The 14,622-nt window shown below is 40.6% G+C and overlaps 2 protein-coding genes across 3 annotated transcripts in view; both read right to left on the reverse strand.

The window, feature by feature from the left end:
* LOC134820397 (acid-sensing ion channel 5-like) overlaps positions 1-14,622 on the reverse strand; it is an 80,062-nt gene that overhangs the window by 55,766 nt on the left and 9,674 nt on the right. The gene's annotated exons all lie outside the window — the stretch shown is intronic.
* LOC134821448 (uncharacterized protein K02A2.6-like) lies at positions 1,760-3,382 on the reverse strand. The gene has a single exon (XM_063832190.1). It carries the CDS (start codon positions 3,380-3,382, stop codon positions 1,760-1,762), a length of 1,623 nt encoding a protein of 540 aa, XP_063688260.1.

Consider the following 14,622-nt stretch of genomic DNA (forward strand, 5'->3'; position numbering starts at 1 on the left):
TGACATTTTTGCCCACAAACCAATTAGTCAGTTAATTGATGATGGTATGAAACCAATTTGGGGTACTGGAAGTCAAAATCTCAAAAAAATGGAAATTCATACTGTCCCAATATACTCTGTCCCATTTTCAGTTTTTGAAGCTGAAATTTCCAGGGCCGAAATTTTACCGTTTTGGCCGAATTTCTGACCTACAACCAATCAGTCAGTCAACTATAGATGCCACATGACGAATTGATTTATTGTAAACTTGTTTACTCTGTAATAAATGGCATAAAATTGAAATTGTTGTTTAACTGACAATTTTTGTTTAACCGAGTTATGTGTGTCCCATATCCAAACAACTTGCCTAAACATCCAGTTATCTGATCCTGAACAGGTAAGTTTACTCTCTAAACCAAAATTAAATTTAAAAGAAACTAAATAATAGTGTATGATATTGAAATTGAAATACAGAGAAGGTTAAGTAAAGCATTTTGTAGTTGCTCGAAAACTTTTAATAAACTAAAAATATTAACGTATAAAACTATAAAGTATTATACTAAATTGTGATAGCATTAATATAGATTTTGTAATATTCCCTGATTATTGATTATAATCACTTAATTTTATAAAACCAGACAGTTTTAATTTATACTTTGTCACAAATCCCCCCAATATACATTGTAATAGTAAAACTACTAGGATTTATTAGACCCTTTAAATCAGCATTGTGCTAATTGATATTTGATTTGGACGATAAACGTCGTCCTCTTCCAATCATAACATATTACATACATTTTGATTTACGCCCGATGTTCGCTGAACTGGCAGGAAATATGAGAGGGGGAAGGAAATAATGTAGAGTATAAGGTAGGTGGGACAGTTGGAGCAGGTGTGAAAACAGATTCACCAGGTGAGAAGGTGAGAGGATCTGCAGGGTAAGGCTTGTGAGATTCTGGTTGGTGACTGGAGAAGGAACTGGGAGGTAAGCTGGAACTGGAAAGATAGGGGTCATAGAAGTTCAGAGGCTTTACAAATGTGAGTGGCTTCACGAAAGGTAGAGGCTTAACAAAAATGGGTCCTCCAACACAACCGGTATGAGTCATTTGATGTTTACTTAGGTCTGATTTTCGGATTGAACTGTAGGAACATTTGGAGCATTTATACGGTTTTACATCGGTATGATTCATCTGATGTTTAATTAGAACTGATTTTCGGCTTGAACTGTAGGAACATTCGGAGCATTTATACGGTTTTTCACCGGTATGAGTCATTTGATGATTACAGATAAATCTTTGTTGTCAGGGTCGATCATCGTACAAGGGAAACTCTCATTTGTGTATTAAAAACCCCTATAATGATATAAAATTAAAATCAATATAGTAATCAATATATTATAAGCAATCAATATATAACTTCTCCCCTTTTTAAAACAGGAAAATCGGTCATTTATAAACACTGGCACGGGTCTTGCGCGGCTTTTAAAATTATCAGGAAAATGCGCGCACTTGCACTGGCGCTATAAAAAATCTAAATTCGGCGTTCACGCCCTACGTACAGATTCAAAACGTTCATATCTCGAAGATTGAAAAACATAACCAATTATTTGTTCTGCACAATATAAAAACTTAAAAATACTTTTATTCTGTTTGATAAAATAAGCTTCAAGCTTCGGGTTAGTCAAAACAATTTCCCGTCTCATTTTAATAAGTTAAACAATTCTCATTTTAATAAGTTAAACAATTCTCACCTAAAGTGGTGAATACTACTCACGATAAATTTAATTACCTCCAAGTTTAAAGTAGTTATATCTTTCAACATTGGTCTTCAGCCGGTTTGAGACACGTGTAGATTTTGCAGTATTGGATTTAGCTCCAATCATACTGTCACTGGGATTTTGCCTAATAAGCTCAATAACAGGCTGCTTAGCTACAAGTTTAGGCCTCTTTAAGCTCAAGTCAATAGTCGGCTGCGGTATGTTACTGGTTTTAGGCTCAGGATTATTAATTATAGGTACCGCTTGGTCAGGCTCTGGTTCAAAAGCACTGGGTTTATGCCAAGGCACGTGTGTATTCTCATGTTCACACGGTTCTACTGAATCAGGCCAGTCACCAAGATCGACTGCACGGACTAAATGATCCACATGCCTGCGTTCTACATTACCAGACAGGGATTTGACCAAGTAAACTTTACAACCTTCCTTGCCTATAATATTACCTTTATACCACTGGTCTGTCCTCACGTTGTATATCCTCACTCTCTCTCCGATCTGGAATGTTCTTAGCGTCTTTTCTTCACCATTTTTCAGATATCTATCCAGATTATCAGGTCTGTTGGTTAACGGATCCAACAGTGAAAGTAGAGTTCTCGTGGGTCTGTTGAACATCATCATTGCTGGTGATTTCTTCGTTACAGAATTTGGTGTGTTTCTGTAGTGTAGTAACCAGTTTGCGAGATTCTTTTCGTAATTTTCATTTCTTCTTCCAGCTTTCTCCATTGCTCTCTTGAAAGTCTGCACTGCTCTTTCCGCTATGCCGTTCGTATTTGGAGAATAAGTCGGTACTAATACAGGTTGAATACCGTTACTTTTCAGGAAGTTAACGATCTCTTCACTCTTTAACTGTTGTGCATTATCAGAACACAATATAACTGGTAAACCATGTATTGCGAACAACTTTCTCAACTCTCTGATTGTAGATGATGAAGTAGTACTGGACTTCATGTTAATCACCTCAATCCATTTCGTATACACGTCGACAACCACTAACCACATTACACCGTGAACAGGTCCACAAAAGTCCACGTGTATGCGTTCCCAAGGTCTCGTTGCTGGTTTCCAAGGATGGGGCTTTGACTTGTTTGGAAGATTCTGACTGTCTTGACATGCTCCACATTTCTTTGTCATCTTCTCAATGTCATCGTTTATGCGTGGCCACCACACATACGAGCGAGCTAGAGCTTTCACTGCCACAACTCCTTGATGTGCTAGATGCAGCAACTCTAGAACTTCTTCTCTGAGCTTTTCTGGTACTATGATCCGGCTACCCCATAGCACACATCCTTGTTCTGTCGACAATTCAGTCCGTCTCTCGAAGTATGGTCTAATATCCTCCTGATATTTAGTTAACCTGCTAGGCCAACCCTCTAACACAAACTTCATAACCTTGCTAAGTACGCTATCTAACCTAGTTAACCTGCTAACTGAGTTAAAGTTAATAATGGGAGTCTCGGCAAACGTGTTGAAAAACACATCAGCCACGTCAGTGTCGTCGTCCTCTACGATCTTCAGCGGATATCTGGAACACACATCAGCGTTGGAGTGCTCCTCAGTTGGTCTGTACTGTATCTTGTACTGGTAACATGCGAGAGTATGAGCCCATCGTACTAGTCTGCTCGCAGCCATCTCGGGTATCGCTTTGTTCTCCTTAAGAATATACACCAGGGGTTTATGGTCCGTCACAAGTGTAAATCGTCTTGCATACACAAATCTGTGGAACTTGGTAACACCCCATACAAGACTTAGAGCTTCTTTCTCGATTTGGGAATAATTCCTTTCTGCTTTAGACAACGTTCGAGACACAAACTCAATCGGCCTCTCCGTTCCATCTTCGAAAACATGCGATATAACTGCACCCAAACCAGTTTTGGACGCATCAGTATCTATCTTAACAGCCAACTTTGGATCATAAGGAATCACTACAGCACTTGAAACTAGTGCCTTCTTCAAAGCGTCAAAAGCTTGTTTCTCCTCTTTTTCAAATGTCCAAGGTACTCCACGTCTCAGCTTGTTTAATGGTTCCACTATCGTCGAAAGATTCTTGATGAACCGTCCGTAGTATTGACACGCTGACAGGAATGATATAAGAGCGGGTAACGATTCTGGGTACTCAGCTTTCATCAGTGTCTCTACCTTATCTACACTGGGTCGTATTCCTTCTGCTGAGATCAAATAGCCTAGGTATTTCACTTCGTCTTTCAGGAATTCACTTTTCTTCAAGTTGCATCTGAAGTTTGCGACTTCTAGCCGTTTTATAACTTCCTCTAGATTATCCAGGTGTTCCTCTTCGGTTTGTCCGGTCACTAGTATATCGTCTACACGACACACGGTACTTTTGCACCCTCTCAGTACACTATCCATAGTTTGCTGAAAGATGGCGGTGGCAGACGATACACCGTATGGCAACCGATTCCATACCAATAAACCTTTCGTCGTGTTTATCGTGGTCAGCTTCTTGTCTGCCTCTCTCAATGCAAGATGATTATAAGCTTGTCTGATGTCCAGTTTCGAAAACTGCTTTCCTCCCCTCATAGGGTGGAAACACTCGTCAACAGTAGGCAGTGGATACTGTTTAGTCTCGAGGTTTATGTTCAGAGTACTCTTGTAGTCTCCGCAGATCCGAACTGTGGAATCAGGTTTTAGAACTGGCACAATCGGTGAAGCGAACTGACTGTGATCAACTGGAGTCAGAATCTTGTCTGCAACCATCTGGTCAATCGTCTCCTCGATGCGTTCCTTCAGAGCGTACGGAACAGTCCTTGCTTTCCGGAACACAGGTTTGAAGTTTTCTTTCAGTTGTAGCTGAGCCTCGTACCCAACCACTTCTCCAATACCAGGTTCAAACACTTTGCTCTGTCTCAGCTTAGCTAACCGAGCTTCACGCGACTTCTCGTCTGTAGAGAAACTGTCGCTCACTGTCTTGTCATTGGTCACGGTCTGTCTTATAGCACCCTCCTGGTCTAACCTATACAGATACTCACCGTGGTCGTCATGATCTCCGTCTGTCACGTCACCTGGAACAACTGATGCACAACCTGGTACGGATACCTTGTTATATCCCTCTGTACCTTTGCCTGCTAACTTATCCTTAACAGCTAGCCTGGTGCAAGAAAACGTGTCCTGACTTAACAGTTTACTTGACCAATCCTGTCCCCAGATCAACGCGATCCAGTCACGGCCTAACAACGCAGGAAATGGATCTGAAGCCACATACAGTCTCACCTGGTGATGTCTGATCTGCCCATAGCGCATGTCTACATCACACATTTGTACTTTATCAATAGTCGACCCATTAGCGACTTTCAAAATCTGTCTCGTCGGCTTCAGTACCAAATCTGGAAATAATTTTGTAAATAACGATTCACTGATACATGTCAGTGCTGATCCTGTATCAAGTTCTAACTTTAAACATTTAGATTGAACATGTACGTTTACAAATACTTTCTCGCTACTGCTAGATACTTTATTCACAGCGATATAGTTCAAAGATTGAGTTTCACATATGCAATCACTACTTTCATCGACATTTACAGAATTCTGGTTAAAATCTCTTCCTAAATTTCTACATTGAGTCCGGGTGTGTCCCAACTTCTTACAGTGGAAACAGCTAGTCTTGCACTGCTTTTCAGTACAATGGTTGGATTTGACATTCAACTTACACCTAGCACATACCTTTTTTTCGATACTTTTCTTACCACCCTGTGTAGACTCTCCAGATCTGAACTGAGCTCTAGCTCCCGTCGAAGATGAAGATGAGGGGTATCTTCTTGTTTGGTTCACCTTGTGAACCTCTGCTCTGTTTGTCGTACCTTTCTTGAACACGTGGCTATCCTTTTGGGCTCGTTCCCTCGCCTCTGCTTTGCTGAAGGCGTTCTTCAACGTAACAGTTTCCAGTTCCAGCAGCTTTATTCTCGTCTCGTTACAAGCCAGACCAAATATAAACTGATCCCTCACCGCTTGTTCGTAGTGTGCTCCATAGCCACACTTAGCTGCATGAAACCTTAACAAGGCCTCCCAGTCGCTTACTGAAAGTGTCCCCTGTTGTAATCTGGAAAATGTGTATCTCTGAGATAACACTGTAGGCTCCGGATCCACATTGTTAAGTAACAGTTCCTTAAGAGTATTGTACGGTTCTTCGATTGGCAGGTTGGGCGCACACAGCATTTTCAGCCGCTCATAACCCTCTGGTCCAATCCACTTGATGAGTTTAACAGCTTTCCACTTTTCATTTGAGTTTTCATCATCTAGATCCATGAATACCACTTCTAAACGTTCGAACCATGATCTGAGTTTACTACTTTCTGACCATTGTCCAACCGGGTTACCATGATCTGATTGCATTCTCCTCCTTGGAGTTAAAGTTGACTCAATAACTGGTGGTTGTTGTGATGACGATGATTTCTCCTTATCCTCGTCGCCAGATAAATCTTTGTTGTCAGGGTCGATCATCGTACAAGGGAAACTCTCATTTGTGTATTAAAAACCCCTATAATGATATAAAATTAAAATCAATATAGTAATCAATATATTATAAGCAATCAATATATAACTATTACTTAGGTCTGATTTTCGGATTGAACTGTAGGAACATTCGGAGCAATTATACGGTTTTTCACCGGTATGAGTCATTTGATGTCGAACCAGGGTTGTTTTCCAGCCAGTACTAAAGGAACATTCGGAGCATTTATATGGTTTTTCACCGGTATGAGTCATCTGATGTTTACTTAGGTCTGATTTTCGAATTGAACTGTAGGAACATTCGGAGCATTTATATGATTTTTCACCGGTATGAGTCATCTGATGGCGAACTAAGTTTTGTTTTAAGCTTGCACTGTAGGAACATTCAGAGCATTTATATGGTTTTTCACTGGTATGAGTCATCTGATGTCCAACCAGGCTTGATTCCCACCCAGTACTAAAGGAACATTCAGAGCATTTGTACGGTTTTTCACCGGTATGAGTCCTCTGATGTTTAACTAGGTTTTGTTTTAAGCTTGCACTGTAGGAACATTCAGAGCATTTATACGGTTTTTCACCGGTATGAGTCCTCTGATGTTTAACTAGGTTTGATTTTCGGATTGAACTGTAGGAACATTCGGAGCATTTATACGGTTTTTCACCGGTATGAGTCCTCTGATGTTTAACTAGGTATGATTTTCGGATTGAACTGTAGGAACATTCAGAGCATTTATACGGTTTTTCACCGGTATGAGTCATCTGATGGCGAACTAAGTTTTGTTTTACGCTTGCACTGTAAGAACATTCAGAGCATTTATACGGTTTTTCATCGGTATGAGTCCGTTGATGTGAACCTAAAGCTGTTTTTTTGCTTTCATTGTAGATAAATTCAGAGCGAATGTAAGCATTTTCATTAGGATGAACCCACTGGTAGCGAAGCAATTCTGATTCCTGGTTGGGACAATCCAACTGAGAAACTGCATTTGAATACACTTCTGATTTAATAAGAAAATTATCTTCCTCCTTCTCAATCTCTGCCTTGATCAATTCCGGTGAAATACTTTCTTCTTCCAACTTCATCTCATCTTTAAAGTCTGGAACATTTTGCTGCTCCATTTTACTAAAAAGTTAACGACCTAACAGGATTTTCCGCTTAACAATCGTCATTAGAAAACAAAGTTAGTACAAGTTCGAGATCTAAATTCCATTGTTTATTTGAAGAGCTTTTCGCTTTGGTTACATCAGGAAGAAACAAGCTTTTAAAAAGTGTTGGTAGTAACCCAGAAAATTTAAAACAAGCGAATATGGTTATCAAATTTGAAACAGGTTCAACTTAAATGTTAATATGGTATTCGGATGCTGATATTATAAAGCCACGTAAAGCTATTAAACTACGAAACTTAATATTCTAAACATTTATTAGTAGAGATCTCAAAACTAAAGCTTCAGTATAACTGTTAGTTTGAGCTTCGCTTACCACAATACGTTTTGGATAATGGCTAAATGGCAGCTCATGTTACCAAGGCAGCTCATGTTACCAAGGCAGCTTATGTTACCAAGGTCATGAGGCGATTCTGCGTTGATTCTGAAAATTTCATGAAAAAAATATTGAAACCCTATTGAGTTCTATTGTTTTGAGCGAAGTCAGTTTTGCAAATATCGCGAACTGAGATATGGCGATTTTGTTCATTTTTTGCGATTATTTGAACAAAGAATCCACAGTTAGGTAGATGTTGAGCTGATAATCATATAAAATGTGTAGTTTAAGCTTACCTTTCATAAAAAGTTGGTTTCATTCAAAAATATTGATATTTGACCAATTTATGGGCCAAAATCGATCAAATTTAGTGCGTATACCCAAATATGGGTATATAGTTTTTTGCTCATAACTCAGTCATTTTTGTCCAATCTTAATAAAAATTCATATACTAGTTCAGAGGACCAAGAGCTACAAGAAGAGCACCTACAATCTGGGTTTTGGGCATATTTAGGGTATTTGGATAAATTGGGTCTAATTTGGACCAAATATGGGCGTGGCAGCCCCGTGGCACTGTTTGGCGGTTGGGGTCCGGGACCCCCTCAAAAGTTTAGTCACCGGGCCTAGATTGTTGGTCAACTGCTATCTCGAAACCAAGTTTCACAAAAAAATCAGGGTGAACCCCCCCCCCCCCCCCCCCCCCCCCCCCCCCCCCCTAATTTACAAATCCTAATTTACATAAATTTGTTCCAATTTTCTCAATTTTTCCCAATGTTTCCTTCTCGGAAGACTGGATATAGAATCAATTAGGCAATAGTCCATATTCAAGGCATTACATGGGTAATGCCAGCTTTCTCAAGAAATGTTATTAGGTGGTTATACCTTGCATGTTCCTATAAACGTTTGGTAGCCACCCAGCGTGGAGTGGCTCAGGCAACATATATTAAATCCATTATTGTGAAGGGCCTGAACAGAACTATATATAACGTTACGCCACTGGACAGGGCCGGGACGGTATTTATGTGTGTCCCATATTGCATCGTTAAAATTGTGGAACATGATGTGATTCAAGGGAGCTTATAGGTAAGCTCTAGGTGGTTTCATCTCCCCACATTTGACGCATGCTTTGGCAAACAGATTAAATTCTGTTTCCATTTTTGGCCAGTAGAAGTACTGTCTGCATCTCGCAACACAAGCGTTTGCACCCGGGTGACAGTACGTAATGTTTTCATGAAACAGTCTCATGATATTTTCCTCACACCTTTCTGGCACCAAGATAAGGTAACGTGTCTCATCTTCATTCCTTTTTACCCATTTTCTCTTGAGGAGCCCGTCTTCCAATATTATCAGATTAAATTGCTTCCAATATGATAATAATCTTTCAGGAGTTCTGTTAACCTGTACCATTCCCCGTTGCTTAGCAACCACCCATTCTTTAACAATACTAAGAATGGAGTCTGCTTCCTGTTCCCTTCTTATTTCGTCCAAATCGGGAAGAACTTGAGTGACTGGTTCTGCTGCAGTCTGAGAAATGGCAAAGGTTACTTGTTTTTTAGGTTTGTGACTCTTTTTGTCACGGGGTGCTTCCAAATGATTACAGTAACATCCTGGAGTTCTCTGTGTCTCCGGCTCAGCCTTTCTTAGTGTGACAGTCCCATCATGCTCTCTTTCAAACAAAAGTTGCAGGTCTGTAACTTCCTCCTGCAGGTTCAAATCAGAATCCTCCCGAGATACTGTGTCTGCGACATCCTCTATCGCATCACTTAAAGTCAACGTATAGTCAGCCTTGTCAATTACCTTATCGGACCTTATTTGGACGGACATTACATGAACGGACATAATTATGAACGGACATTAAGGGGGCATACACCAAATCTGTCCAGACCAAATGACCTCATAGGCAGTTCAGTGACCTTCTAGCGCACCGTTTCCACACCAAAAAAAATTATTTTGAGAATACCCATTTTTGTAATCGACCATTTCCTGGTTAAGAGTGCAATTTTCGGAAAAAATTATTTTGTGGTTGAGACGCTATAAGTTAATCATTTCTTGCGGTATCGGGTTGAAATTTTGCTCGCCGTTTATTCACATCTATTTCAAGGTGTGTGTAAAATCTTGATATCGTATCTAAAAAGGCTGGTGTGTTATGAATTTTTAAAGTCAAAAAGCTAAAATTGTCCTTTTCAGGCTTATTTTAACAAAAAGTCAGTCAGGGAAGATCGGATTGTTTGATGCTTGACATCAAATTGTTCTCTGAATTCTGGCGCAGTTTTTGATGCCCTCAAAAATGTTTTTACTCATTCACCTTCTGATCTATTGGACCTCAAAGCCAAACAACAAATTTAGGCACATTTTTCGTTTTTAATATTTACTGATTTTTCCAAAATTTTGATAGGAATGTGCTAGTGACTTTTTGAAGGGTGCAAAATAACCGCAACTAGCACATTTATATATGAGTTATGAACAAAAAAACACCCTAAAATGCTTCCCTTTGAAGTTATGGGAGAAAATGTGATTTTTTATCTGCAAAGCCAAAAAATCACATTTTCTCCCATAACTTCAAAGGGAAGCATTTTAGGGTGTTTTGTTGTTCATAACTCATATATAAATGTGCTAGTTGCAGTTATTTTGCACCCTTCAAAAAGTCACTAGCACATTCCTATCAAAATTTTGGAAAAATCAGTAAATATTAAAAACGAAAAATGTGCCTAAATTTGTTGTTTGGCTTTGAGGTCCAATAGATCAGAAGGTGAATGAGTAAAAACATTTTTGAGGGCATCAAAAACTGCGCCAGAATTCAGAGAACAGTTTGATGTCAAGCATCAAACAATCCGATCTTCCCTGACTGACTTTTTGTTAAAATAAGCCTGAAAAGGACAATTTTAGCTTTTTGACTTTAAAAATTCATAACACACCAGCCTTTTTAGATACGATATCAAGATTTTACACACACCTTGAAATAGATGTGAATAAACGGCGAGCAAAATTTCAACCCGATACCGCAAGAAATGATTAACTTATAGCGTCTCAACCACAAAATAATTTTTTCCGAAAATTGCACTCTTAACCAGGAAATGGTCGATTACAAAAATGGGTATTCTCAAAATAATTTTTTTTGGTGTGGAAACGGTGCGCTAGAAGGTCACTGAACTGCCTATGAGGTCATTTGGTCTGGACGGCACAAACCACTGTTTTGGTGTATGCCCCCTTAATATGAACGCTCGAAGGCATTCAAAACCATCAAAAATCCGAATTTTTAAAAAAATTCTACGTTTTTTTAATTTCAGCAAATGATTTTTAAATCCATTTTTTATACAGTAAGTAAGAAAAGCAGTCATTGAGCAGTAAAAATGTTAAAATATGTGTACATTATCAGTTTCTAATATCACATATCATCTTCATCAAATGGGTTTTCGTGCATGAAATAGTCCATGCTTAAAGCATCAGTGAATTCTAGCTTTTATATGGAAACCTTTTTTTATCACACTACCCCGGTCCTGCATTTCAGTGTTAACTTTTACAAGCCATTCGGCGTGAAGTGGTTTTATCTTAGACAACTTAAGGTTAACCTTAACATCACGTGGAGCTTTCCCATCACTTATCTGTTTCATTACCTCCCCTGAGTAATATGAGCTATAACAACGTCGGACAATGTCCTTGGCAACACGATTTACCGTAATATCTAGAGGCTGGAACAAGTAAAGTTTTCTGTGCCTCCGGCAGACCAAGGAGAACCTTTTCGTCGTTAACTTACGGCACAATAAAGTTCTTAAAGTTGTCATATTCTGGACAAAAAGTTCGAAATGGAAAAATTTTTGAAAAAATTTCAACGGACTTTAACTTGGACGGACATTAATTGAACGGACTTTATTTGAACGGACATTAAGATGAACGCTAGGGCCTCCAGCGTTCAAGTAATGTCCGTCCAAATAAGGTCCGATAAGGTATAATCTCTGACTCAGTAGGAACTGATCTTTTCATTTCACATTCCTCGCTTATTGTCCCCTCTGGTTTGCAACCAGAGCTTTCCTCCGCCTTAACCGTGGGCGATTCAATTTCACGACCACAAGCACTAACTTGTCTAGAAAGTTCTTGTGCAGTAAACCTGCGTTCATCATTTCGCGAACACTTATCAAGCCCTATGTGTCCTCCCTTATCAGTATCTACCACTTCCGTCTGACATCCCATGTCAACTGTCTTCCTCCTGAATGGGAATCTACTCAAGAAGTCACAAAGCGTGTTTTTCTTGCCCTCTACGTGCTCTATTGAGAAGGTGAAGTTGGCTAGTTCCTGGCACTTTCTGATGAGAGATGGATCAGATTTAGAAAACCGATAGTAAACTTTTGCAATCTGTCAAAACTTTGAACTCCGTATTTCTCAGGTACATCTTCCAATGTTGAATGGCCAATACCATCGCATCAAACTCAAGCTGAGTCTGGCTACGTTCCCTCTTAAACTGTGGGACCGCCTTGCTGTAGAACGCAACTATTCTCCTCTCTCTTCCCCCGTTAACTGGAAGTTCCTGTGAGAGTGTGGCACCGTACCCATGTTTGCTAGCGTCAACCTGAACCTGGTATGACTTGTAAGGGTCGCTGGTATCTGGAATAGCTAAGATAGTGCTCTGGGCTACTGCGTTTTTCAGCTCCTCAAATGCTCTCTGACACTCACTGCTCCATTCAAACTTGGTATCCTTAGCAGTAAGCTGGTGAAGCGGTCTCGCTAGCCTACTATAGTTCAGGATCCACTTCCGAACATAGTTCAGGGCTCCTAGCACCTATTGGACCCTCTTACTAGTAGTAGGAACAGGTAACTCAAGTAAGTCCTTGATCCGGTCTTCTGTGATCTGTATTCCTTCATCACTAACAGATACACCTACGAATGTCACTTTCCTCTTTAGTAACTCGCACTTTTTGGGGGTGAGCTTTAAATTGGCACTCATCAACCTTCCTAGTAGTATTTCTAGCCTGTTAAGATGATCCTCCACCGATGTAGAGCTCAAAAATAGATCATCTATAAAGAAAATTAGCTGATCGATGGGAATAGTGGCCAGCAACTTGTACATCATCCTCGAAAATGCACTACTAGAGTTTTTGTGCCCCATAATCATTCTAGCCCAACAATATGACTTGCCCCTGTAAAGAAATGCGGTCATTTTCTTTGACTCCTTAGAATACGGAACCTGCCAGAAGCTTTTACTGAGGTCGAAACTTGAAAACAACGTATCTGCTCCTATCGTGTCTAGCACGTGGTTCAAGTTAGGTAAGGGATACTTCTTATCTAGACATACCTTGTTTAGATTTCTAAGATCCGCTACAAGTCGCCATTAGTTGGGTGTATTCTTCTTTACCAGAAAAATGGGAGAGTTAAACTCACTGGGCTCAAACGTTGGTTCTACTACACCAACCTTGACCATCTGGTCTATCTGCCTGTCCATTTCGTCTCTGAGCTTGTAGGCCGTCGGGATGGGCGTAGTCCAGGCAGGTGATGTCCCCTCCTTCAGTTTTATTTCAGTCTCAAACTCTGTACAACACCCGATATCAAACTCGTTTCTTGAGAAACACCCTCTATGTTCCCAGATTATCTGCTCAAGACGCTCCCGGTCATTAGCTGTCATCTCTGCTTCAACCTCGTCAAGTTTCAAGCTCTTGAACAGTTCCTTCTTAGTCCACTGGTCAGTGCAGCTGCTATCCGGTACCCTCTCGCTACCTGTAGCGTCCTGAATCCCGGAAACGTCCCTGTGTATCGCATCAGCCTCAGGCTTTACTATCGTAACACCGTGTATCATGTGATGATCCCCTAGCGGTTTTAAATGTCCTATGACAATGTTTCTAAATATTTGAATGGGCCTGTCGGTGGCGTTGATGCATTTCACCGGGACAAATTTACCGCGGGAGTGGACTACTGCTGTAGCCATCAAAATGCCTGTGCGCTGCAACCCATTTCTATAATACGGTTCCGTGATGCCCTGATAACTCCCGCCCTTTGCCTGGATTCGGCCTCCTACAAATTGGGCTGTGTTTGGTGGAATCACAGTCACCTTCGCACATCTGATCTTGAGCCGATCCTTCACAGTTACGTTAGTGGGCTTCTTTCTGAATCCGATACTATTGCCGTCTTCCAGGGTTAGTTGGCATTTCTTATAGTCTAATACTATCTTATTGGTCCTGAGAAAATCATCCCCTATAAGAAATTCAGTATCTAATAGGTCTGTAACTATGAAATCATGAGAAAAGTGACCTCCAGCTATAACAATGTCCATCCGAATACGGCCCTTGATCGGAATCGTGTCCTGAGAAAACGACTTCAGAACCATCTTACAGCTACCAACGTTCTCCTCTAGGCTCCAACCCAAGCTTTTTTACCAGCCCCGTAGAAACAATGCTAACAGCTGACCCACTATCTACGAAAAAGAGGACATCAGCACCTCTGCAAAGGCCTTGAATCAGAATATGTTTCCACGACACTGCATTAACCTGACTACTATCTGGCTCTAATTCTAGAACCTTCCTCCGCGACTGTAATTGAGTCAGGTTTGGTCAGGTTTGAACCAGTCGCGTACCCGTTTAAATGATCATTCTGGTAGTTCATCTGTTGGTGTTGCTCCGGTAACATCTCACCCTGGCGTTCAACCCGACTTCCCCAAGTACCAGATCTATTTGACGGACAGTCTCTCCTGTAATGTCCCACTTGCTGACAACCATAACATACGACAGCTCTCCCTCTTGGAGCTGGAGGTGCAGTGGAGTTTCCCGTCCTATATCCACCTCTTCCTCTGTTGGGAATGCTGGCTGTACTCCTCTCTCTACAAACTCGGGCAACATGCCCAGTCTTGTCACACAACTGACACGTGATTCCTGCCCAACAGTTTTCTGACACGTGACCCGGTTTACCACATTTCTGACAGCCTGTATTTCCCGGCACTGGTTCGCTC

This window comes from Bolinopsis microptera, chromosome 9, assembly GCF_026151205.1.
Source record: "Bolinopsis microptera isolate Bmic1 chromosome 9, MBARI_Bmic_1.0, whole genome shotgun sequence".
NCBI lineage: Eukaryota > Metazoa > Ctenophora > Tentaculata > Lobata > Bolinopsidae > Bolinopsis > Bolinopsis microptera.

What these genes read in the sequence shown, in the direction of transcription:
- LOC134821448 (XM_063832190.1), bottom strand. Translation starts at nt 3,382, where the DNA reads ATGGCTGCGAGCAGACTAGTACGATGGGCTCATACTCTCGCATGTTAC.